Genomic DNA, 23,779 nt, shown 5'->3' on the forward strand with positions numbered 1-23,779 from the left:
AATATTTGGGAGACGGAGCTTTACTCGGAAAACATATAAAAACTCAAAAATGCGCGTTTTCCCAGAGATAATTATGTAAGACTTATCGCCTCCGAAAACCCCCATATAGCAAATTTCGTCGAAATCGTTAGAGCGGTTTCCGAGATCCCCGATATAAATATATAGGTACCTCTAAAAAACAAGAATTGCTCGTAGGTATAAAGGTATTAGAATATATTGATAAAAATACTCGTGAAAATAAATAAAATCATGAGCACAATAATCAGAATAACCGTAAAACACATTATTTATTGGTACAGATATGAAATAAAAAGCTTAGTGAATTTGTATGTCGTGGCTGGGACCCTACGGAACCTTGGAAGATACCAAAGAGACGAGGAAGGTACTGAGCAGTGGAGAAAAATGCCAAAAGTCAGCATACCCAGTCATTACTGGTTTCCTGAAAACGACATATGCGTAGCGGTAAGTCGCTAAATTATCATCAATGTCATTGCGATCGATTCACGAAAGCTGGTGCGAGATTTGACAGAATTTCAATGAAAATAGCTGTTACTCAGTAGAAATCTCGCGCCAGCTTTCGTGAATCGACCTGTACTTTTACGTAATATTGCTAAAAAGTATTACAACTAATTGCAACCAACAAAGTTGATTTTGTAATAAAAATAAAAACGAATATACTTACTGTTTTCTTTGATTCCCTGGCAGATTTATAACCATTTAACCACATTAGTTTAGTCAAATACCCGCCGTATTATAGTATCATATTCCTAGTAAGATATTACTATCTTACTAGGAATATGATAATAATACGTATTATACGGCATATAACTATATCCCTAGGGACATAATTATACCTCCGCCGCACCGCTGCACTCCTACCTACAATTATTTCACTAAACATAATCCAGTAATATAACTATATCACTAAACTTAATCCAGTAATATAACTATATCACTAAACCAAAGCCGTATTATAGTTATATACCTAGTAAGATAGTAATGAATCGCTTTCATATAACTATGTTACGTCATATAATTATATCCCTAGGGTTATAACTATATAACGGCTTTATCTATCTTACTGCGACATATATATTGCAGTCAAAAGTGTGAACTGGTCAAAAGAACTTTTAACCGACAAAAACAGGCAAAACTGCTTTTGACTGAGCATGTTGGTCAAAAGTAGTTTTACCTGAAAATCATACCTATTTCTGGCAGCAGTTTCGTTTTTAGGGCGTAGCAAAAAAAAATAACCCTAACCTACCTATCTCTGGGTACAGTTTCGTTTTTAGAATGTAGCAAAAACAAAATAACCCTAACCTACCTATCTTTGGTTACAGTTTCGTTTTTAGAACGTAGCAAAAAAAAATAACCCTAACCTACCTATTTCTGGGAGTACTTTTGACTGATAGTAACAGTCACAATTACTATTAACCAATGATTTTCAGGTGAAACTACTTTTGACCAACATGCTCAGTCAAAAGCAGTTTTGCCTGTTTTTGTCGGTTAAAAGTTCTTTTGACCAGTTCACACTTTTGACTGCGACATATATAAGGTGCTAACAAATTAGTCACGGATATTTTTACAGCTGATAGTACTCGGTTCTCGGAGTACATTTAAGTATGAAACATCATTGGTTTTGTTATGTTTTTTTGGAGAAAACTAGGAAACAAATTTGCTACGTTAAAACACCCTGTTAATTAGATAATTAAATGAGACCTCTTTAGACATTCTAAAACCTCTTTAAGCTAACATTTCCCACCGAATCATAACGACATTTAAGAAAAACAACTTTTGACGTGACATGACAGACAGTGTTAAACATCTTGACAGGTACATAACAGGGCTGATTATTTAAAAAAATAATTATAATTTTTTTATTTGTTCGGTAAATGAAAACAAAAAAATTATATACAAAGCTTCCTTAATTACAGTTAAAAGTTAATTGTTTTAATGTAATGTATCATCTCTTAAAATATCCGTGACTAATTTGTTAGCGCCTTATATACTTATGTATATATTATATTAGTATTGTTATGTATGCTAGTATGTACTGTATGTATTTTTAACTGACTTCCAAATCTCAAAGAAGGAGGTTATCAATTCGGTTGTATGTTTTTTTTTTACAAGCTTTTATTTAGTTTCACCTGACCGTTGTCTGTCGGTCTGTAATCAAATCTAGCAAGTTAAATTTGATCCAGTTCCCGGTTTCCGATTGAGCTGAAATTTTGTATACATACCTACGTAAGTCGGGTGACAATGCAATATTATGGTGTCATCGAGCTGATCTGATGATGGAGACCGGAGGTGGCCATAGGAACTCTGTGATAAAACAACGAAACATAATTGTGTTTGGGGTTTTTAGAATTGTCTCGATGAGTATTAGTTGCCTGTGGAAAGAAAAGTACAGTCGGCGATAAAAGCTTGTACCAAAAATGAAATTTTTGCCAAAATTATTATTTTATTTATTTTTTTATGTTTGTTACTCCATATCTCCGTCATTACTGGACCGATTTTGAAAATTATTTTTTTGATTGTATGTATATGCATACAGATTGGTCCCGTTTTTGTCAAAACCCAGTTCTGATGATGGGATCCGTGAGAAATCGAGGGAACTCCTCAAATCTTAAAGGCATACATATAGTGATTTTTGGGTTTATATCAACAAATCAAGCATATACATCCAAAAAAGTGACATTTGATGAAGTGGAACTGCTGATGATGATCAGAACGGAACTCTTCAACGACGCATAGTTCACGTTTGGCGATTTGTACTCTTCGTTATGTTTATTAAGCAAGTTAAGTTTTTAAGACACTATTTTGTCAAGCTCGAGTTCTGATGATGGGATCCATGAGGAATCGAGGAAACTCCTCAAATCTTAAAGGCATGCGTATAGAGATTTTTGTATTTACATCAGAAAATCAAGCATTTTCATTAAAAACTGTCGCATTTGATGAAGTGGAACTGCTGATGATGACCAGAACAGAACTCTTCAACGATGCATAGTACACGTTTGGTGGTTTCGAATTTCGATTTTGACTTGGACTGGGATCCGGACTCGGACCCGGAACGGGACTCATACCCGGACCCGGACCTGGACTCGGACCCGGATTCGGACCCAGACTCGGACCCGGACTCGGTCTCGGACTCGGACCCGGACTCGGGCCCGGACTTGGACTCGGACCCAGGCTCGGACCCGGACTCGGACCCGGATTCGGACCCGGACTCGGACCCGGACTGGACCCGGACTCGGACCCAGACTCGGACCCGGACCTTGACCCCGAAAACCACTATGATACCTTAACTAAATAAACCACTATGATTACCTACCATAAAATGTAGGTATAAAGTATGATGATGCCAATCTTACTAGCCCCTCCCACTCAAACCCCCGTACACCGCACCGCATGCGCCGTTAAGTGGGTTAGGTTAGGTTTGAACTGCGATCCTCACAGAACCGAACAAGGGTTAGGTTAGGTTAGAACTGCGAGCCTTACAGAAACGAAATGCTACTTGAAAAGTGGGTTTGATTACGTTCGAACTGCGATCCTCACAGAACCGAACTGCTATCAGAGAAGTGGGTTAGGTTAGGCTAGAACTACGACCCTTACAGAAGCGAAATGCTAGTAGACAAGTGAGTGGTTTTACCTTCTTTTCTACATAGTGCACAATCTACAATAATTTTTCACCCGCCCCCATAGAACACATGACGGCACTCCAAATTCGCGCCGTGGTCAGCCCGGCAACGTCGGAAATGGTATGGCAACGTCGCAAATGTATCTGTACACGACATTTGTGACACACACATACGTAAAATTGATGAAAAGTTAACTATGATTTTTGCATGATTTCTGTATGAAACATTGTTTTCCTATTAATTTCGCGCAAACGAATATTCGAAAGTAGATAAATGCGGAAATATTTATGTACTAATAGTGTGTAGTTACTTAATGAACACGGATTGAATTTTGTATGAAAATCGAACCACCTTAACCGACAGGATAGTTTTTATTCCTAAATTAACACACAAAAGCGATATAACCGCTATATAATTATATAGTTACGAGTATTAGTTGTGGTATCAGTGACATTAACCTGCCGCAAAATCTCATACACCTGGCAGTTTTAGCCAGGTGGACGATATGCAGGTGATGGGGAAAATGGCAGTTATATCGTGAATACACAAAATGTATTAGCTTGATGAACTCCATACTTAGGGATATAAAACTAAACTATTGATTACGTTACATATCTTAATAGTAATGCGATAGGTTACACAATTAGCAAGATATCGACGCCAGGATAAAGAGTACTTACCCATTACAAACTCCAATTTCCGATACTTTGTCGTTTGTGTTTTATTTGCGAAGCCCAATAACCACGTCTTCGTCCTACCAGGTGATAGCTGATGAGTGACGGCTTCGCCTCATGCGTAGTGAGACGGGATAGGTGCGGTGGGGGTTATACAATCATCGTGAACGTGACGCGCCAGGTGAATGTTAAGAATTGCGTTGGACAAACTTTGAAGCCGAATAACTTAAAATATAAGTATAATATTGTTATGCGATAGTAATACTTTAAAAGTAAAGGATATATGTTAATAAAATGCGGTAATGACGTTAAATTAAGTTAATAATTTGTGTGGTTTTCATAGCTCGGAACATCAGTACCTCGCGTTGGGACACGGCAGGTTAACGGATAAACGTAGTTACAATATTTTTTTTGTAATCAATTTTTATTAAATCTTTTTCAAAGTATTAGGCCTCTGTGTAAAAAGTCTCTCTAAATATGTGTTAAAATTTTATATATATAAATACATAATGAAAAAAAAGTTCTAACATAAACCTATTTACAGGTGGCGGTGCCAACTTTTTGAGAAATGACCTGTTAGAAATTGAGTCTTCTGTACCTAGTACTATTATTTATTCTGTGGTACTGCCAGGGTTCTGGGTCATTTTGGTGAACCGCACGCCGACGTTGTAATTGGCGTGCAGTCGGCGTGCAGTTTCCATACAAGTTGCAGTCGGGTTGTAGTCCGCCTAAATGCTTATCTTTATTTATAATTTTGGCAGTTCCAAGCAATAGTAACACTAAAACTGTTTCTCGAACTAAAAATACCCGATTTAAGTTTGCTAACACAACATGACTGATCAGTTCATCGGCGTCACAGAACAGAACATACGAGTAAATTGACCTCCGCAGTGAATATGCAGCAAGATTGACTGTTTTAAGATGGGTCAGAATCCAAATTTTAACCCTTTTTAGGGTTCCGTAGCCAAAAACGGAACCCTTATAGATTCGTCATGTCTGTCTGTCTGTCTGTCTGTCTGTCTGTCCGTCCGTATGTCACAGCCACTTTTTTCCGAAACTATAGGAACTATACTGTTGAAACTTGGTAAGTGGATGTATTCTGTGAACCGCATTAAGATTTTCACACACAAATAGAAAAAAGACAATAAATTTTGGGGGCTCCCCATACTTAGAACTGAAACTCAAATTTTTTTTTTTCATCAAACCCATGCGTGTCTATGGATAGGTCTTTAAAAATGATATTGAGGTTTCTAATATCATTTTTTTCTAAACTGAATAGTTTGCGTGAGAGACACTTCCAAAGTGGTAAAATGTGTCCCCCCCCCCCCCCCCCTGTAACTTCTAAAATAAGAGAATGATAAAACTTAAAAAAATATATGATGTACATTACTGTGCAAACTTCCACCGAAAATTGGTTTGAACGAGATCTAGTGAGTAGTTTTTTTAATACATCATAAATCCTAAACCGCAATTTTATTGTTTTTGCTGCTATGGAACCCTTCATGGGCGAGTCCGACTCGCACTTGGCCGCTTTTTGTATTCATCGTTGTTAACACATAGTACATTAGCACGAATTTTAATTCATAATTTTTCTAACAGATGGCGCTAGTAGTAATACAAAGTGTTATTCTTTTATTTTATTTTTTTAGGTTTATAAAATGATATTTTTATGTTTGATAACACATCTAGACATGAATTTAAATTACTATGTTAAATTTCAAACCTATCAGTGCGATAGTTTTTCCGTAAAGTGTACCACAAGAATGCATAGTTTGTCGAATAGTGATAGGGCTCGCTTCGCTCGCCCTAATTAAAGTAAACCTTACACCTTACAGATAGTCTGCATCATCTGCTTATAAATGTATTTACAGTTTACAGATGTACCATTTGTTTTTAACGATTATGTAAAGCCCCTGCCCCTTGCCTCGCGTAAGACGGATTATGGATCTATGGACTGTGTTGCATCAGGCTGGGGAAAGATAAATAGTCAAGTAAGTTTAATATTTGACAATTTAGTCAACTGCTAAGCTAAGATAAAACCTATCATAACATTACTTACTTGTAATTTGTGCACTGAAATGTGATCGAAGTTATAATTATCTTTATCTTATTTAGAGGAACTGGGTTGGGTTGGGTCGGGGTCACCACTTTAGAGGTTGGGTTGGGTGAGTAAAGACACCGTTGGCTGGCAATCTTAGACTAATTTATTCCATTATAACTAAGCGTTTTATACATCATTGTTATCTTGACATCACATCTCTAATCTGCGGCGATACATACATTATCTTAACTGGTTCAGCGCGTGCTCCAACCTATACTAAGTTATCGACACGCGCTGTTTATATTTTACTGACCGCCATATCTTATCTTATTAGTCTTTGATAATGAGGTCATAATGAGGTCTTGGGTTCTGTTTAATTTGTGAAATTTCTCAGCTGAAAGCAGGAACTACATAGATCAAATAGATAATAAATACAACTAGTTCCGCCCGCTACACTCAAGATACCTGAAAAAAGTCACTAGGATAGGCCAATTGAAAAGTAATATATTATGCATTAGAAAATTCGAATCTTATGTACAGTATAAAATTATGGGGAGCTACTTACAATGATTAAAACATTTTTAGAAAAAAAACTACTTCAAAAAGGATTAAATAAAATATTATCATAATTTAAGTATGTATTATATTATAATATGCGTTATCTTATCAACTGATACATTTCATGTATGGTATGTTTAGAGATGGTGCTAAGCCAAATAGTTACAATACTGGTCAATAATACTCCCAAGACCTAATGGACAGCTTTCTTTCTTTCTTATTGAACCTCATCTGGGTTGAATATCGGTACGATAGTGTTTTGACGCCTTTCATATTTGGCTTGGCACCGACCTCAAACGGGTCTCTATTGCTTCCCAAATAGTTTTAAGTCATAATGTATTGTTTGTCCGAATTTTCGTTAGTCATAATTGGTTTTTCTCAGAAACGCGTAACTTTTCAAGATTGTCATAAAACAAACCTAACCTAACCTAACCTATCTATAGAATAACCTTACGAAAATCCTGAAAAGTTAACGGTTTCAGTTTTATGACTAACGATGATATGACAAACATATTATAGATTTAAAACTTAATGGGAAACAAATGGATCCCACCTCAAACATTTAGTTGGTAGCGGATATAAACGGGATACTAATTTATTTTATTCTTTATGGAGTCCGGGTTCATTTGTTTAATTTTATTTCATTATTTTCTTGATATAATTCTTCTTCAAAATTCATGTTTATTTAATTCTGAAAATATTTACTGCCATGTATTTTATTTTACTAAGTAGGTACCTACACTTTTTTATTATTTTATAGTTAAGTTTTTTTATATATGTATGTGTCTAGATTAAAGTTAATTCAGACACAATGTAATATTGTTTTTGAAATAAATACCTAAATGAATGAACCCACAACCTTTTAACAGACAATGATAAATTGTGGATATGGTATCGTAACAATAAAAAGTCACATTCTGCCATATGAGATGAGGTCATATTCAAAATGTGAGTTGCTTAACTTCAAACTCGGGTAAATCCATCTGTCCGATTATGCGATTTTGGTATTAAGAAAAGGTAATAGGGTAGATATTTGCTGAGAGGGTCGAATGGATTTGCCCGAGTTTGAAGTTAAGCGACACATATGTTAAAGTATTTTTTTACAGGCTTATTCAGACATATTATTGTGGGCTTATCTACGGCTGATACCTAGTGCCCAGTGTTCACGCATACATAAATCAAGCATGGGCAAGTTCATATGCACTAAATCTGACGTAACGGAAACATTAGAGGTAAGAACATTTCAATACATACATGCACTATGCATTTTCAATAAAAAATATGGAATTTTCTATTATTACTGAGTTTCTTAATGTACACCACTCACATGATTGATATTTTTCAGTGAACTCTATTATTATGATAAAATAAGGGTGACAGCGTGCAACTACAGTTGCATTAAAGCATGTGAGTGGTTATTGATGCGATCCAGTAAAAAATTGTGAAATATACCTAACATTTTTTTAATTTAACGGAGAGGGCCAGAAAAATACATTTTATTATCTGACGAAATACTTATTTGCCAGGGCTATCCACGGCCTGGCCGGCAAGCGGCAAGGGATACGGCTTGAAAGTTCCTGCTTTGCGTAACATTACATAAATCGTCGTATTAAAACAATGAAAGGTAATAAAATAAACACACATTGGAACTCTGTTGTGAAAATTAAGTGTATTAAATTGAAAATGCACTGCTCGTAGTACGCGATTCAAGAACAAAATAAGGGCATTTTCAAGCATGATTGCTATAAGTACCTCGTTGTAAAATGTTAAATTAAAACAGAATGAAAATCCTGCTTTACATAAAAATCATGAAATACGAATCCGCTCGCCGCTCCCGGTGTGCGAGCGGGTTATCGACATGTACGCGTGCATAGCGCTATAGCACCCTTATCATATTACTTTTTGGTAACCGGGTTTTTTAACCTAATTAGACCCCGCTGAATCCGAATTTGTCGGTTGCTTGATCGAAATCTTGTCCAGAAGTGAGATATTTGACATTAAAAGTCCCTTTTTTTAGTTTTTCGTAAATAACTCTAACGGTGGCGCATAGCAAAAAATGTTCTATTATATAAGTAATCTGCATAACATTGCCTACAAGAAAGATTCAATACAATTTTTCGCTAGGATCAATATTCAAAGAGATACTATAGCAGGAAATTTAATTATAATCACTTCTAAGGTCCCTTTTTTAGGTTTTCGTAAATAACTCATAAACGGTGGCCAATATCAAACAATATTGTTAAACAATAATACTCTACACAAAATTTTGAACACATAAGATTCAGCACACTTTTCGCAGGGATCAATATTTAAGAAGATAATAAAGAGGGAAAGTTAATTATAATAAATTCTAAGTTTCCTTGTTTTTATTTATTCGTTAATAATTTGAAAAGTATGACTCATAGCAAAAAAAATCTTATACATAAATAATAAACATAAAATTTTCTACAAGAAACATGTAGAACACTTTTCGCACTGGCGTTGTTGACCTTTTAATATTTACCAAGGTACAGAGGTATGGGTAATTTACTTGAAATTCCAAAACTGCTTTATCATATCGGAACATTTTTCGCCAATCATGATTGTAGCAGCGTTTGTATTCGCTCTAACGATTCGCGGCATTATACTAGCATCCGCCACTCTGAGATTCTGAATTCCATGGACTCTTAACTCAGGACTGACGACTGATGTGGCGTCCTCATATGGGCCCATTTTCACTGTTCCAACGGGATGGTACAACGTTGTAGTCAAGTGCCGCGCGAGACAATCAAAGTATTTTGTACTCCTGAAGGCAAAATTTTTGCAACCGGGCAAAGGCACGTAAGCAAGGGATGCATTCAAAGCCTGCAATGTCGGTGTTTCTGCTATCTCTGATACAAATTTCATGCTTGTCACAATGGTTTGCATGTCATATGGGTCGTCGAAATAATTTGAGTATATTAATGGTTTATCATGAGGATCAGCACTTCGTAGTTTTAGCATACCGACTGAGTTTGGCTTTAGCAATACAGACCAAAACATAAGCACGGGATATTCTTCGTTTAATTTATTGATTATATTTAACGTGGACTCATCGAATTCATGAATTTTAAATATATCTAACACCTCATAATATTTAGGAGGAAGAACGAGGTGATGAAATTGGATATTGGGCAGCGTGTCATTTAAATCAAAAATATTTACATAAGAAATTACTTCCGTTGGTCCAAGATTGGAGAAGAAACCAGTTTGTTTGGTTAAGTACTCAGTCATCGAAATGCTGTAATCATCTTTGCCAACTTGAGGCATGTCTATTTTGAGGGTAATGAAGTTGGAGACAACTAAATGGTCCTGCAAATGAAATCCTACTGGCAAGTTTTGAACTGCTGGTATACCTAATTCCTCTAAATGTTCTTTCGGACCTATTCCAGATAACATTAACAACTGAGGTGTATTGATCGAACCAGCCGAAATTATAATTTCTCTTCGCGTAAAAATATTATATGTTTCTCCTTCTTGTTGGATTTCAATTCCTATAGCTTCGTTAGTATCTGCATTGAAAATTATTTTAGAGACCAATGTTTTCTTCATTACGTACAAATTACTTCTTTCTTTGGCTGGTGTCAGGAATGCCCGCGCTGTACTCTGACGACGTCCTTTATACGCAGTAGCTAATGTCTTCAAAGCCCCAACGGTATCCTTTCCAGACAGATCATACACAGTCGGTACTCCCATTTCATTATATGCGTTTAAAATAACATCACTAAAAGCATCTGATTCTGAATGTCTTGCTATGTTAAGAAGTCCATCTTCATTGTGAAATTTGTCTTTTTCTTCAAGTGATATATCGTCGTCGTGCAACGCCTCACTTTTTTTGAACAATGGCAATACATCTTCATAACTCCAGCCATCATTCCCCATGTCTCTCCATTCGTTGAAGTCTTCTCTGTGCCCACGGACATAAAACATGGCATTTATGCTGCTGCTTCCTCCCAAAGCCTTCCCTCTTGGCCAGTAACACTGGTTATTTTGGGAACTAAGGCAATAACTTTGTGATGGCTCTGTCCTATATTCCCAATCATTTTTCGAGTGAAATGTGTTAAAGAAGGCACTAATCAGCTAAAACATACAATAATTAAATGTTGAGAAGTTTCATTGTAAATATTTAATGTAAGTAATGTAACCTACGTCTATGTATATTATTTTTCACCACACCAACAGAACTGGTAAAGGATCTCTTGATTGTTCAAAAACTGATATCAAAGTTGTATTTTATTCACTTGTGAGGCAAAGAGGATATGTCTCGTCTTGGCACGGCCGTGCCCCCAGTTTATGTAAATAGTTTGTAAATAATGTATAGTTTATTATAGGTTAAAACAGAACATAATTTGCATGCCTAGATTATTGGCGAAATGTGCTGAACTCGCAAAATTGCATGTTAACACCAAATTTCTGTACCTACCACATTTCTAGCAAATAAATTTCTATTTCTATTTATTTCTATTTTTAAATTAATCAAATGCATATTTTGAGTTGTTTTCTTGTGTTCGCTATTTGAATTGACTTTTAAATCATGATTTTGAACGATAATTATTTACCTAATAACATTCATTTGGATTTGATTTGGTTTGTTTTTGTTTGATATCTTACAGGTAGGTAGGTAATATTTTCTTCGGGTTGGTGTGGTGAAAAATTTTGTGTTTCACTCGGGGGCAAATTTTGTTTAACCCTCGTGCTTTGAAACCCTCACAATACGCTCATGATTCCATTTTCCGAACCACTCGTTACGCTCGTGGTTCAATTTTGGAATCTTTCGCGTGCTCGGGTATCAATATTAGCACGAGCGGTTAAACAACAACTTGGCCCCCTTGTAAAACATATAACTATTAATAATATGCGGACAGTTTCTTTAATAAACTACCTCGGTATCTAAAGTGGGGTCATCGCCTGCTTCTACTAAAAGTATTCTCCAGTCTGGATTTTCGGATAGTCTACTGGCTATAACAGAACCTGCCGAACCAGCCCCAACTATAATAAAATCAAATGTTGGATCTGAAACAATCATATTATATTTATTATTAATTTTAGATCTATAAATATGTTGAAATGTATTTGTTTTTGTATTTCGTGGTTTTATATTTTAAATATATAAAATGGTTTTATGAAAAACTAAAATACAACTGTTATACATGCATAAACAAGATGAAGAACATTATTCAAATTCTATTAACGGCTAAGTGCACCGACATAGTTTGATTTACAAACTGGAAATATCAATCGTTCAAAATGTGTCACCAAATATTTTGCACTAAAATCACTCTTTCATAGCGCTACAGACGTTGTCTTTCAGTTAGTATTAAATGGTTCTTTTTATCACCGCGGTTATCCTATTACATATGTATATCATAAAATATACCTACTTATACTAAGTATTACAAATAAATATCCGAGTTTCCAAATTTACGTGTCCCTTATACTCGTACAAGTATAGGTACTTTCTTTTCAATAACAAAGTGAGCAGTTTTACACTTTAAACTCTCGCGTTTTGTACACATATTTAATTACCGCGGTCTACCGCGATATAATTTCATTGTTTATATCGCGGTAGACCCGTTTTTGCAATTAAATAAAATGAGCAGTTGTTACCTGGTAGTACTTCCTCGGATCGGTCAGGCGGCCATTGCTGAGGAGTTGTCAGAGCACAATGTGCAGCGATCACAGTGTTTACGACGGATACAAACGTAAAACCACTGCTTTGTACGACTTCTGAAGCGAGCGCTGGCAGAGTTTCATTGCAGGGCCACAAATCCATAACCACAGAAAAAAATCTATGATGCCCACTACAGTGCTCAACCGATCTTCAAATGATGATGCGTGCTTTATTAGCCGTTGTTAAATAAAGATGTCGTTAAATTGACCGTACCTAATGATATAATCTGGGCGCATTTCGTAGATAAGGGTGTATTATCTTATCTATTGTACTAACAATAATGAACACAATTTTTGAAAAAAACAAAGGATGATTTAATGCGACAAAAAATATCCTTACTATGACTACATATCGACTACGGCCGTCTATTCGTCCTCGTAGGACGAATAGACGGCCTCAACCTCAACATTATATGTATATTTTAGTAAAACATTGAATTTTTTTATAACGCTAAAATTAAATGAAAAAATGCCTTTCTAATAATTAAATTGTTAAATCTTTCAATGATTCAAAAACAATGACACCCTCGATCCCCGGCACGCACAGCCATCTCGCTCACACTTACGCTCACTGAAAGTGACAGAAGAACCTGAACCCACGGGGCCTTAAGTAATCATGTAATTGATTGTAACTAGCTTCATTAAAACCCATTCGCCGTGGAGTTCGCAAATTATCGACTAACATAATAAGGTAAATACCACGGTATTGTGAATGAGCACGCTCTAAGTTACATGATTTGATTTTTAGGGTCCTGTACTTACCTCAAAAGTAAAAAACGGAACCCTTATATGATCACTTTGTTGTCCGTCTGTCTGTCTGTCTGACAAGACCCTTTATCTCGGGAACGCGTTGAGGTATCGATACCTCGATACCTACATTCCCTTGAAGCTGTGAAAAAAAATGTAACTTTACGTAAAAAAAGATACGGCCGTTTATGCCACAAAAAAACGTACCTATATTTCGACACTTTCAAGGGAATCAAAATGTATAGGGTACTTTCTGTTGACCTAGAACTATGACATTTGGCAAGTAATATCGTCTTATGCTACAATAGAAGTACAGGGGAAAACTGAAAACTATACATGTGTAATTATAATTGTATAGGTACTTATTTTTTGAAAATATTACAATAAATTGCTTTTTAGGTAGATATTAAAATCAAGCTAGTGAAATACCTGAGGGCCTACCGGCGAACCACATCCGACGTGTTGCCTCGCTGTCACACTTACGTACGAATTTACAAGTGCGACAGACAGGACACACGTCCAACGAAATTCACAAATTGCGGGGATCTTTCTCTTTTACTACAATGAAGGCGTAATAAGAGTGACAGAAAAAGATGCCCGCAATTTGCGAACTTTGATTTTCGCGGTTATAGCCCAAACCTGTAATTCCACAATTGTAAAATGTTTCCACGAATAGAATTGTCATTATATCAGTTAAGTAGATAGATACCCAACTAAATACAAAGGGGTAGATAATACGTTTAGTTTAGTTGACCGTTTGATGCAGGGTGATTCTGGAGGACCACTGGTATGCAAAGATACCGGAGACCCAAACGACAGAGGCTACGGAGTAATTGTCGGGGTGGCGTGCGGGTACGCGACCCGACGTAACCGTCACGACAGCTTCTTCACGAGGGTCACCAGTTACTTGAAATTCCTCAGTGGAAACGAAGCAACGATAACCACGCCTGTGTTTTGTATTGTTTTATGGTCGCAAATTATATCGAACTTTAATTGACATTTTATTTTGATTTTCTAACTAAACAACTGCTAGATATATGCAATATGCATAGAGTACAGTGAAACGAGAATATTGTCACTACTCCATTTTCTATGACAAATATCTAATATATAATATATGTGATAATAAAAATAAAGCGAAAAGTAGGAAATTCACGATTGTTTTTAATCGACTCGAGTTTTGAACTAATCGCACTTGTATCGTCCGTGTAGGTATGGTTATTTAAATTTTCGGCATAGGCATAGATACGTAAAGAGCGGTGGTTGCTGAGTGGATATGACGCCCAACTTTCAATCCGGAGGTCGCGGGTTCAAATCCTGGCTCGTACCAATGAGTTTTTCGGAACTTATGTACGAAATATCATTTGATATTTACCACTAACTTTTCGGTGAAGGAAAAACATCGTGAGGAAACCTGCATACATCTGCGAAGAAATTCAAAGGTGTATGTGAAGTCCCCAATCCGCATTGGGCTTAGGGTTGCCAGATCGAAAGGCGCTATTATCGGGAAAAAATATAAATTTTTCGGGATTTTGTGACTTAAGTCGGGAAAAAAAAACATTCAAATTAAAGTAATTGTATTAAAAACACCGATATTTTAGATTATTGGCACTACGAACTGACAGCGGCCGGCGCCCAGTTCGGAACTTGAAATTGTTGTTTTATAACGTGAAGCTGTTTTTCGGGACACTTTTCGCTTTGTCGGGAATCGGGAATACATGCTAAAAATCGGGAGAATGCCGCCAAATCCCGACCATCCGACAACCCTAATTGGGCTAGTGTGGGGACTATAGCCCAAGCCCTCTCGCACATGAGAGGAGGCCTGTGCCCAGCCGTGGGACGTATAAAGGCTGAATTATTATATTATTATTATATATAAGTACGTAAAGTGCTAATTAAAGTGTAGAGTAAAATAAGATATACGAAACTTGTTACAGTAAGGAACAAATTGTTATTGAATAAATTTGTCTTTTATTTTATTTTACAGCTTAAATAAATAATTAAATAAGTGTTACATATATTTTTTTTGTGAAAATACAAGAACTAAACAATAACAATGTTAATCTATCTAATACCTTTAATCGTGCAATTCTTGTTTATTTATTTATATATATTTTCGGGGATCTCGGAAACGGCTCTAACGATTTCGATGAAATTTGGTATATGGGGGTTTTCGGGGGCGATAGATCGATCTAGCTAGGTGTTATCTCTGGGAAAACGCGCATTTTCGAGTTTTTATATGGTCTCCGAGCAAAGCTCGGTCTCCCAGATATTGATTACTTAATTTTTGTATGGAAAGCGAACCACCTTAATTACAGTCAATGACCTTTTATTAATAAAAGGCCATTGACTGTGATTAAGGGCAGTCAGTGATCTTTTATGAATAAAAGGTCATTGACTGTAATGAATCTTTTTATTTGTCACAAGTAGGTTATCTAATCGCACAGAAATACCTGGTGCCATGGATTAGAGTGACGATTTTGGATATCATTTTAATGATACCTACACCTAAGTGTTTTTAATGACGTGTTTTATGATGACCGGTCTGGCCTAGTGGGTAGTGACCCTGCCTGTGAAGCCGATGGTCCTGGGTTCCCAGTAAGGGCATTTATTTGTGTGATGACACAAATATTTGTTCCTGAGTCATGGTTGTTTTCTATGTATTTATATATATATCGTTGTCTGAATACCCACAGCACAAGCCTTCTTGAGCTTACTGTGGGACTTGGTCAATATGTGTAAGAATGTCCTTTAATATTTATTTATTTATTATTTATTCAAACAAAATTGGGAAACGTTGACCACTGGCATTTTATAAAAGTCTGTACAGCGATAAGTCCGCCTGTTGTTACCTACACCGTTAAACTCCAATGTATTTTCTGTATCTTTTGTTTTGTAGTGTGCAATAAAATATTTTATTATTATTATTAATGTATGTCTTTCCCATCACGGAACAATGGTGTTCCGGACCTTTGGGAGGCGTGCGCGGAGCCGTAGCCAACACGTAGAGGCCCTTTTGACACTTTAATGAAATGTAAGGGGTACACCGAGCGGATGCTGCCCTTACCCGTGTCATGGGACGCACGCAGAGGCAGCACCCGCCAGGGTGTAAGGGCTATTGAGAGTTGGTGGTATCTAAAATGAACTAGGTTATTGGGTGAAAGCGATGGACTAAGTACTGAGCTATGGGGTAAAAAACCGGACGCCTGCCTAATAAAACGGTATGCAATTTTATTTCCGGCAGACGGTGACTCGCCCTCACAAGATGGGCCCCCACAAAAAGCGACATCTAGGATGGCTCAAGGGCAACACCGGTGTGAGCGGCTCAGGGGTGTCGAGAGGTGTGCGCCGCTTTCTACCCAGTGGCTGTTAACAGCCACTGTGCCAACTCGCGTCTTATGCATATTTCACTTCCACCCCTGCAGCTTATAGCTGTAACGACTCCACTCTGGCCGGCCGGCTAAGGCAAGCCAGAGGCAGAGAATCCTGTCCCACCCACCCTCCTTGCGGGTAACAGAACTCCCCAGGAGCACTCGGGTACGTGAGGTCGCTAATCCCCAACAGCTCGCCACAAGCTGCCCTGCGTTGACTGATTGCACTGGTAAAACCAGCGGGCGATGGGGTCGTCACATCCCTACGCCTATTATCCCTTTTTATTATTATTATTATTCTCTTTATTTATTTCTCATCTTAAGTTAGGTTATTTTATAATATGAATATAAAAGTAAAATATAAAAACACTTACAAAACAATAAAAATGAATATAAACACATTATAAAAAACCTAACCTAGGGTGCCGCCAGCAGCGGGGCAAGGCCCAAGCTACCGGTGGTCAGGGCTGCAGAGAGAGGAACCGGCGGACTATCCGCGCCGTGTCCAAGATCACCGCCTTCTGCATCTGACCCTTGATCCAACCACCTAGCGAGAGTCTCTCAAGGTGTTGGTCGAGACTCTTCGCTATTAGACCGTTTACTGAAACGACTATCGGGACAATGATCGTCGAATCAACATCCCACATGGCGGTTATCTCGTGAGCCAAGTCTAGGTACTTACTGGACTTGTCCTTCTCGGCCTTCACGAGATTCTCATCATGGGGGATGGTGATGTCAACGAGCACGGCCCGACGTTGCGATCGATCTATTATCACAATATCAGGCTTAGGGATTCAGGATATATTTCCGATAGTTGTTCGTCATCATCACTTCGTCCGCAATTGCACAGGCAAAACCCTCAGTTTCTCCGAAGAGGTCCCCGAATCGTAACCAGTTCACATCGGGTCCCGTGAGGGCCTTGTAGAACCGCCCGTGTAGCACCTTACTCTCCCATGCCGCCTTGCGATCCGCAGTACTTAGTACCACAGGTTTGCGCCAGTTCTCGTTTGCCAAGGAAAGCGGCGTGAGGTTCCTATCTACTGCCACCACATCACGATGCATCCCACACTCGTTGTTAAGGAAATAATTCCTGAGATTGTACACCTTGCGGTTGTGGAGATCCTTGGCGTTTAGGAAGCCTAGGCCTCCACACTTCCGTGGGATGTACAATCTCATAACTGACGAGCGTGGGTGTAGCATGCGATGTGCGGTGAGCAGTGATCGGACCCTCCGATCCAGGGCGTCCAGCTCGGTCTGAGTCCACCTTAGTATGCCAAAGGAGTATGTGAGTAGGGGCATTACCCAGGTGTTGAAGGCGCGCACTTTGTTGCCTCCTGACAAAAGACTGTTAAGGACTTTTGTGAGCCGACTGAAAAAGCGCTCCTTCACCGACCGTCTAATACCCTCGTCCTCAATACCCAACGACTGTGACATACCAAGGTATTTATAGGTTTCTGATTCAGAGATAGATCTGAAAGACATTGTCTCAGAAAGTTGTAAATTTGTTGAATTTACAACCCTCCCCCACTGTACATGCATAACCGCACATTTATCAACACCAAACTCCATGTGGATGGCACTACTGAAGATTTCGGTGGTTTTCAGTAGCTCCAACAAGTCTTGGCTATTTGGTGCAAATAATTTGAGGTCATCCATGTACAGAAGGTGAGAAATGACTTCACCCTCTCTCCGAATCCGGCAACCTAGTCCCAAATCCTTCAGCAGGGTGCTGATTGGATTCAAAGCTAGGCAGAACCACAGGGGACTCAGACTGTCGCCCTGAAAGATTCCTCGCTCAATCCTTATAAAATCCTGCGGGCCAGAGCGGTCACCCCCGCCTCCTGGTTGACGAAGGACTGTGGTCCACTGCCTCATACACGCGCTTAGGAAGGCTCTCAAAGCTGCATCAACTTTATACAACTCTAAGACCCTCCCCAACCATGAATGAGGCACCGAATCATAGGCCTTCTTGTAGTCAATCCAAGCGGCTGAGAGGGCACGCTTGTTCCGCTGGATTTGTTGGCAAATGGTCATGTCTATGAGGAGGAGCTCTTTAGTACCACGGGACCCAACCCTACATCCATTTTGAGCGGAAACCAGAATATTGTTTGCGACAATGTGCGCGTTGATTTTTGCTCTCAAAATGGATGTAAGGAGCTTGTAGAGTGTAGGCAAGCATGTGATGGGTCTGTAGTTCTTCGCTTCCGTGGTACTACCGGACTTATAGAGCAGGAAGGTGACACCAGTTGTTAAGGAAGGTGGTAGAGAACCAAGCTCGAGGGCTTGTTGAAATTGTACTGCCAAGCGCGAGTGAGAGCATCGGAACCACTTTAGCCAGAAGTTGTGCAATCCATCCGGCCCAGGACTTTTCCAGTTCTGGGCCGTGCGGATGGCACAACTGACGTCATCGGGGCTGATGGTGACTGCCCCCATAGGTTCGATGGACTCGCACTCACGCTCGACAACACTCATCCAACCCCCCTCGGTGTGTCCGACAGGCACCGACCAGATGCTACGCCAGAAGTCGGTCATGGCAGTAGCATCCGGCGGCTGCGTGTCGGGCGCACGAAGGTTGGCTTCCTCCCACTTTCGGTACACCTTCCTTTGGTCACTTTGAAAAAGGCGATTCTGCTGAAATCGACCCACACGCTCTCTGTAGCGGCGAATACGGTTTGCCCATGCATAGACTTTCTGCTTTAGAAAGTCGATGCGCTCTGTGACATTGGCCATGTAGTCGCGGGGCCTGATATCCGTCCCCGCGAACGCCTGGTTCACAAAGCGCATTACTCGGGGGCTATTGTTGCCCCCCCTGAAGCAGATCAGTTTTGCGATGAGAGTCCTAAACGAGCCGATACGTCGCTCGATCCGCGCTTGCCATGCAGGGACACCTCCGGCGGTCCTAGGTGCACGTTCAGTGTCCGGGAACTTGACGCGAGCAACACGGCACGCCGCGATGGCTCCGCAGTACATGATCGAGTGCGTATCATCTAAATCTTTACTAGTCCGCAAATGTGGTTCTAGTAAAGCGTTTAGGGCTCCCATTAGCGCTAGATTGCGTCTATTCATAGGCAGACGTGGTAATCGGGGCCTAGAGTTGGTTGTGACGCGATACTGCGTAATCGCCTCTTCCAAAGTCCTCCTCAGTTGCTCATTAGCAGTTGTACTCACATTCTGACTCGCGAAGTCCCCCTCGTAGGTATAGAAATCAACCCGCGGCGCCCCCGGTGCCAGGTCGGGTGCGGGCACCGGATCCGGCGACGTGGCGGGCAGATCTCGCACCGAGGTGGAGTCCGCGCGAGCAGAGAGAGCCTCCTGGCGAAGCCGATCAAGTGTCGCGTCATCCAAGCGTTTTAGCTGCTGAATGACGCGCACCTGATCCGATAATCGCTGCTCCGACACGTTGATGTTAGGTTCAAGAGCCTGAAACAGAGGCAGTATTCTCGAACGATAGGCGGATAGCTGTGTTCCCCCCTCTGTAGCCCCATAATAGGCGCGCATGACATTCTCGTTCATGTTTCGAGTCCATCTCATGCTTCGCACTATACCACCGGCAGCGGGAGCCGTGGGCGGGGCAGGATGTCCCGCAGGCCCCAAGCGTGCCGGCAGCGGTGGCCGCCCTCGTCGCGCAGGTGGTCGTGGCGGCGGTGGCGGCGGCCCGCTCTCGTCACTGGACCCGCCTGTGTCAGGCGCCGTTGCGAACTCGTCGCCTGACGACGTTGTGGACGAGGAACTGGACGGAGCGGGTGGGGGTGGTGGTCGTGCGTTGTTGGTCAACTCCACTGCTCGTCTTTGACTTCTCGTAATCATTCTTTTCAAACGTTATTTATCGTTTTGCCGTAATCTTGTGTTGACCGTTTTGTTAAACAAATGTCATATTATTATTATTCTCTTTATTTATTTTTCGTCTTAAGTTAGGTTTTTATAATATGAATATAAAAGTAAAATATAAAAACACTTACAAAACTGGGCTCTCAACTGAAACAGCAATACTTCGACTTATTAGCATTTTATATTCTGTACTAGTTTATATTATATAGTATTATTCCAAGCTTAACAACGTAACGGCTTAATAAAACAATATGGCTAATACAGTGTACCAACGTACGATGATTGTAATATTAGTTCTAATGACAGTGCGTAGGGCTGATATATGTTATCTGTGACTCTTAGCTTTGGCCTGTAAACTTGTGAAGTATGGCGACTAAATGAGAAACTTGCTTTGTAAAACGAATATTAATTATAAACCTGTCAAGAAGAACATCGTCTTTATATTTGAAAGCAGCATAATAATCCCCAGAACAAGGCTCACAGGGTGGGCTTTCAATTCAGAAGCCGGGATATGTTGGAGCAGCTTGCTTTGAAACCGACGCCCGCTAGTTGGAAAAGACGCTATTTCTATAAATTGGGAGCCAGTGGTCTGATAATTCCAATTATTTTCATCTGTTTTCACCGTGTTTTGGCAGTCAGAGAAGTGATTATTCACTAACAAATCTGGGAGTTGGAGAAAGTGATATCCGTTTAAGGAAAACTAACCTATTTGAACAAACTTTACACTACTTACTGACGTCCACATAATAAAAGAATAAGATAACATAGCGTGTTTTGTGTCGTGAATGTACTAACAAGAGCATGTTTCATGTGTTTATCTTTTGTTCGTGTGCGTAATTTCTTTTTTTTTGTTATTGAAATGCTTACAGTAACTCCAATAGCTGTAATAGTACCAAGCGATTAATAGTATGTGTTTGGCTTCTCGTGAGCATATTGATTGTGAATGGAAATCAGTTTTAAGGAAATTCTGGTACATAATTGTTACTTTTGAATTTCACTCTGAATTACTGGTTGTAATTATCATGTTATGTGTATGTGGATTTGTTTTCATATTGTCAGTTTAAACAGTAAAAGTGAAAAATGGGAAGATTCCATGGTTGTAGTAGAAAGTGTGACAGAAAAAGTAAGGAAAAGTCAAGTGCAAGGCAAGGCAGTACTATATCAAATATCAGTATGCACCATAATATAGACAAGTGAGTAGTAGGTCTCTGGATAAGGATTGTTGTAATAGTCATTCATCTCATTCACATAGATGGTAGCGAGGCCTGCCATCAGATATTTTCACACGGCATAGAAAATTATTATCATGATAAAATGGCATTAGGTAATAAGTGAGATAAAAATAAGAATAAGTATAAATTTTATTATCAATAAAAACACACAACAGAATATGTCAGGGGACTCCAGGTCTCCACACAAGGCTACGCCTGTATCGAGGGGAACCAGTTACAGTTAAAATTATTGAACTAGTTACACAATAAAGTTACAATTACAAATAACAAACTTAAAGAGAAGCACGAAGCTGCTATGTGATATGCAATAAACGATTTCAATTTCACTTAAATACAAGTAAGAGAAAATATACAATCTTATTGCAAGGTATGGAAACTAAACTTAAAGTATTTTAACTACAATATCTTCTGTCTCGGCATAAGTAAGTGAATGTAAAAATTTAAATAAGAGTATTTTAGCTTCTATAATGGTAAATATTTAAGGTTGCAGTGTTTAAGCAAAGCGTTGTAAGTAGTCACTCTGACTCTTTCCCCAAAAAGTTTCCCAAAGGCGGAACGGACTTCTGGAATTGGTAAGTTAAAGATGCGTTTATTAATTAAAGAACTATAGCAAGGCAACAATTTTGAGAATTTGTGTGTGTGTAAAGAGATTTTCATTAAAAATAGCTGACATACAGTTAAGACCTTGGCTTCGGCGTAGAGATCTATGGTTGGAAATCAAAAGGGTTTTTTTAAGCATCAATTTTAAAACAGAGTGTTGAGCCCTTTCAATTTCCAGCATAGAGGTCTTTTGCCGCACTTCCCCAAACTGTGAACTGTGATGCAGTAGCTAATCACAGACCGACAGAGCGCGGTGTAAACTAATTTAAGCACAGAATCATCGGCAGTGTTACGAAGCTTTTTAAAAATAAATATGGATTTTCTTATTCTAGCAGAGAGTTTGTGAATGTGGTTTTTGAAATTCAGTTTTTCATCTACTAATAGACCAAGATATTTTATTACATCAGTATTCTGTATTGAATCACAGTTACAGGAGTTGGAAATAGGGTAGTCTGTGCATGAATGGAATTTTATAATGGGGTAAAAAGTAAGCACTTAAATGTCAAAACAGAAAGGAAACTTCCTACAAAACCGAAGTTTGACAGCGTTTCAGGGTCGAATCATGCCGTCCCTTTCTAATATATGGCACTATCCCTTTCGGCTATTTAGGGTTGTCAAAAATCAAGTGATTATCTTATCTGTGGTCGTGCACGCAAAAGGAAGTCAAGTGGTGCCAACCCTAATAATTGCTCGGAGCAATGCTGAGCCGAGCGGAGCCGAGTTTGACCGAAGTCAGGAGTTTCGCACCCCTGCTTTGGTTCAGAAATCACAAGTTTCGGCAAGTTTATACCACAAATATCACGGGATTCACTATAATAACACTTGTGCATAAAGTTTGTTTGATAATAATTCACTGACGTTGATATTTCTTGATCGAAACATTGTAGTTTTTTTTATATCAAAGTAAAAATGCGAGACGTAATTTTGGATGATGGCGGTAGCAGAGCCACCTAGCGAAAAAAAGATATTCAGTAAAAAGGCTGGTTCAGGTAACATATATAAAAAAAAAATAGGTAATAATTTCAAGTAAATTTATATTAGCAGGGTACAATACCAGGCATAAGTTGATTTTGAAAGCCTGAGCTACCAAGCATCCTGAGAGAAAGAGAGAGATAACTGATGTTTGAAATTTACTCATGGACCCGGTCAGTCCATGTCACCTTAATAACTTTATTGTGGGGTTTATGCAATTTGTTAGTTAATCATGTAGGTAGGAAAGTAGTGACCATAGAAGTAGACAATGTCAGAATGATAATTTAAGTTTTATTTATTACTGTAGTATGTTATAGAATGTCGTTAAAATTATTGATGACTTATGTTTGTATGAAATTAGTAAAAATGTTTTCCTGTTCAAGTCCTGTAATGTTTATGTATAGACTGCAGTGTTGTACACGGTTACCCC

The 23,779-nt window shown here is 38.9% G+C and overlaps 2 protein-coding genes across 2 annotated transcripts in view; one reads left to right on the forward strand and one right to left on the reverse strand.

The window, feature by feature from the left end:
• The first annotated feature begins 288 nt into the window (after positions 1-288).
• The window catches only part of LOC134794307 (chymotrypsin A-like), a 188,326-nt gene continuing 164,835 nt past the window's right edge, over positions 289-23,779 (forward strand). Inside the window, exon 1 of the mRNA XM_063766071.1 lies at positions 289-462. Coding sequence (XP_063622141.1) covers positions 403-462 — 60 coding nt within the window. The 5' untranslated portion in view covers positions 289-402. The remainder of the gene's footprint in view (positions 463-23,779) is intronic.
• On the reverse strand, positions 9,405-12,775 carry LOC134794288 (glucose dehydrogenase [FAD, quinone]-like). The gene is made up of 3 exons (XM_063766046.1): positions 12,537-12,775; positions 11,812-11,942; positions 9,405-11,009 (listed from the first exon to the last, which is right to left on the reverse strand). Exons 1-3 carry the CDS (start codon positions 12,700-12,702, stop codon positions 9,438-9,440), a joined length of 1,869 nt encoding a protein of 622 aa, XP_063622116.1. The 5' UTR covers positions 12,703-12,775; the 3' UTR covers positions 9,405-9,437.

The sequence above is a fragment of the Cydia splendana genome, chromosome 10, assembly GCF_910591565.1.
Source record: "Cydia splendana chromosome 10, ilCydSple1.2, whole genome shotgun sequence".
Lineage (NCBI taxonomy): Eukaryota > Metazoa > Arthropoda > Insecta > Lepidoptera > Tortricidae > Cydia > Cydia splendana.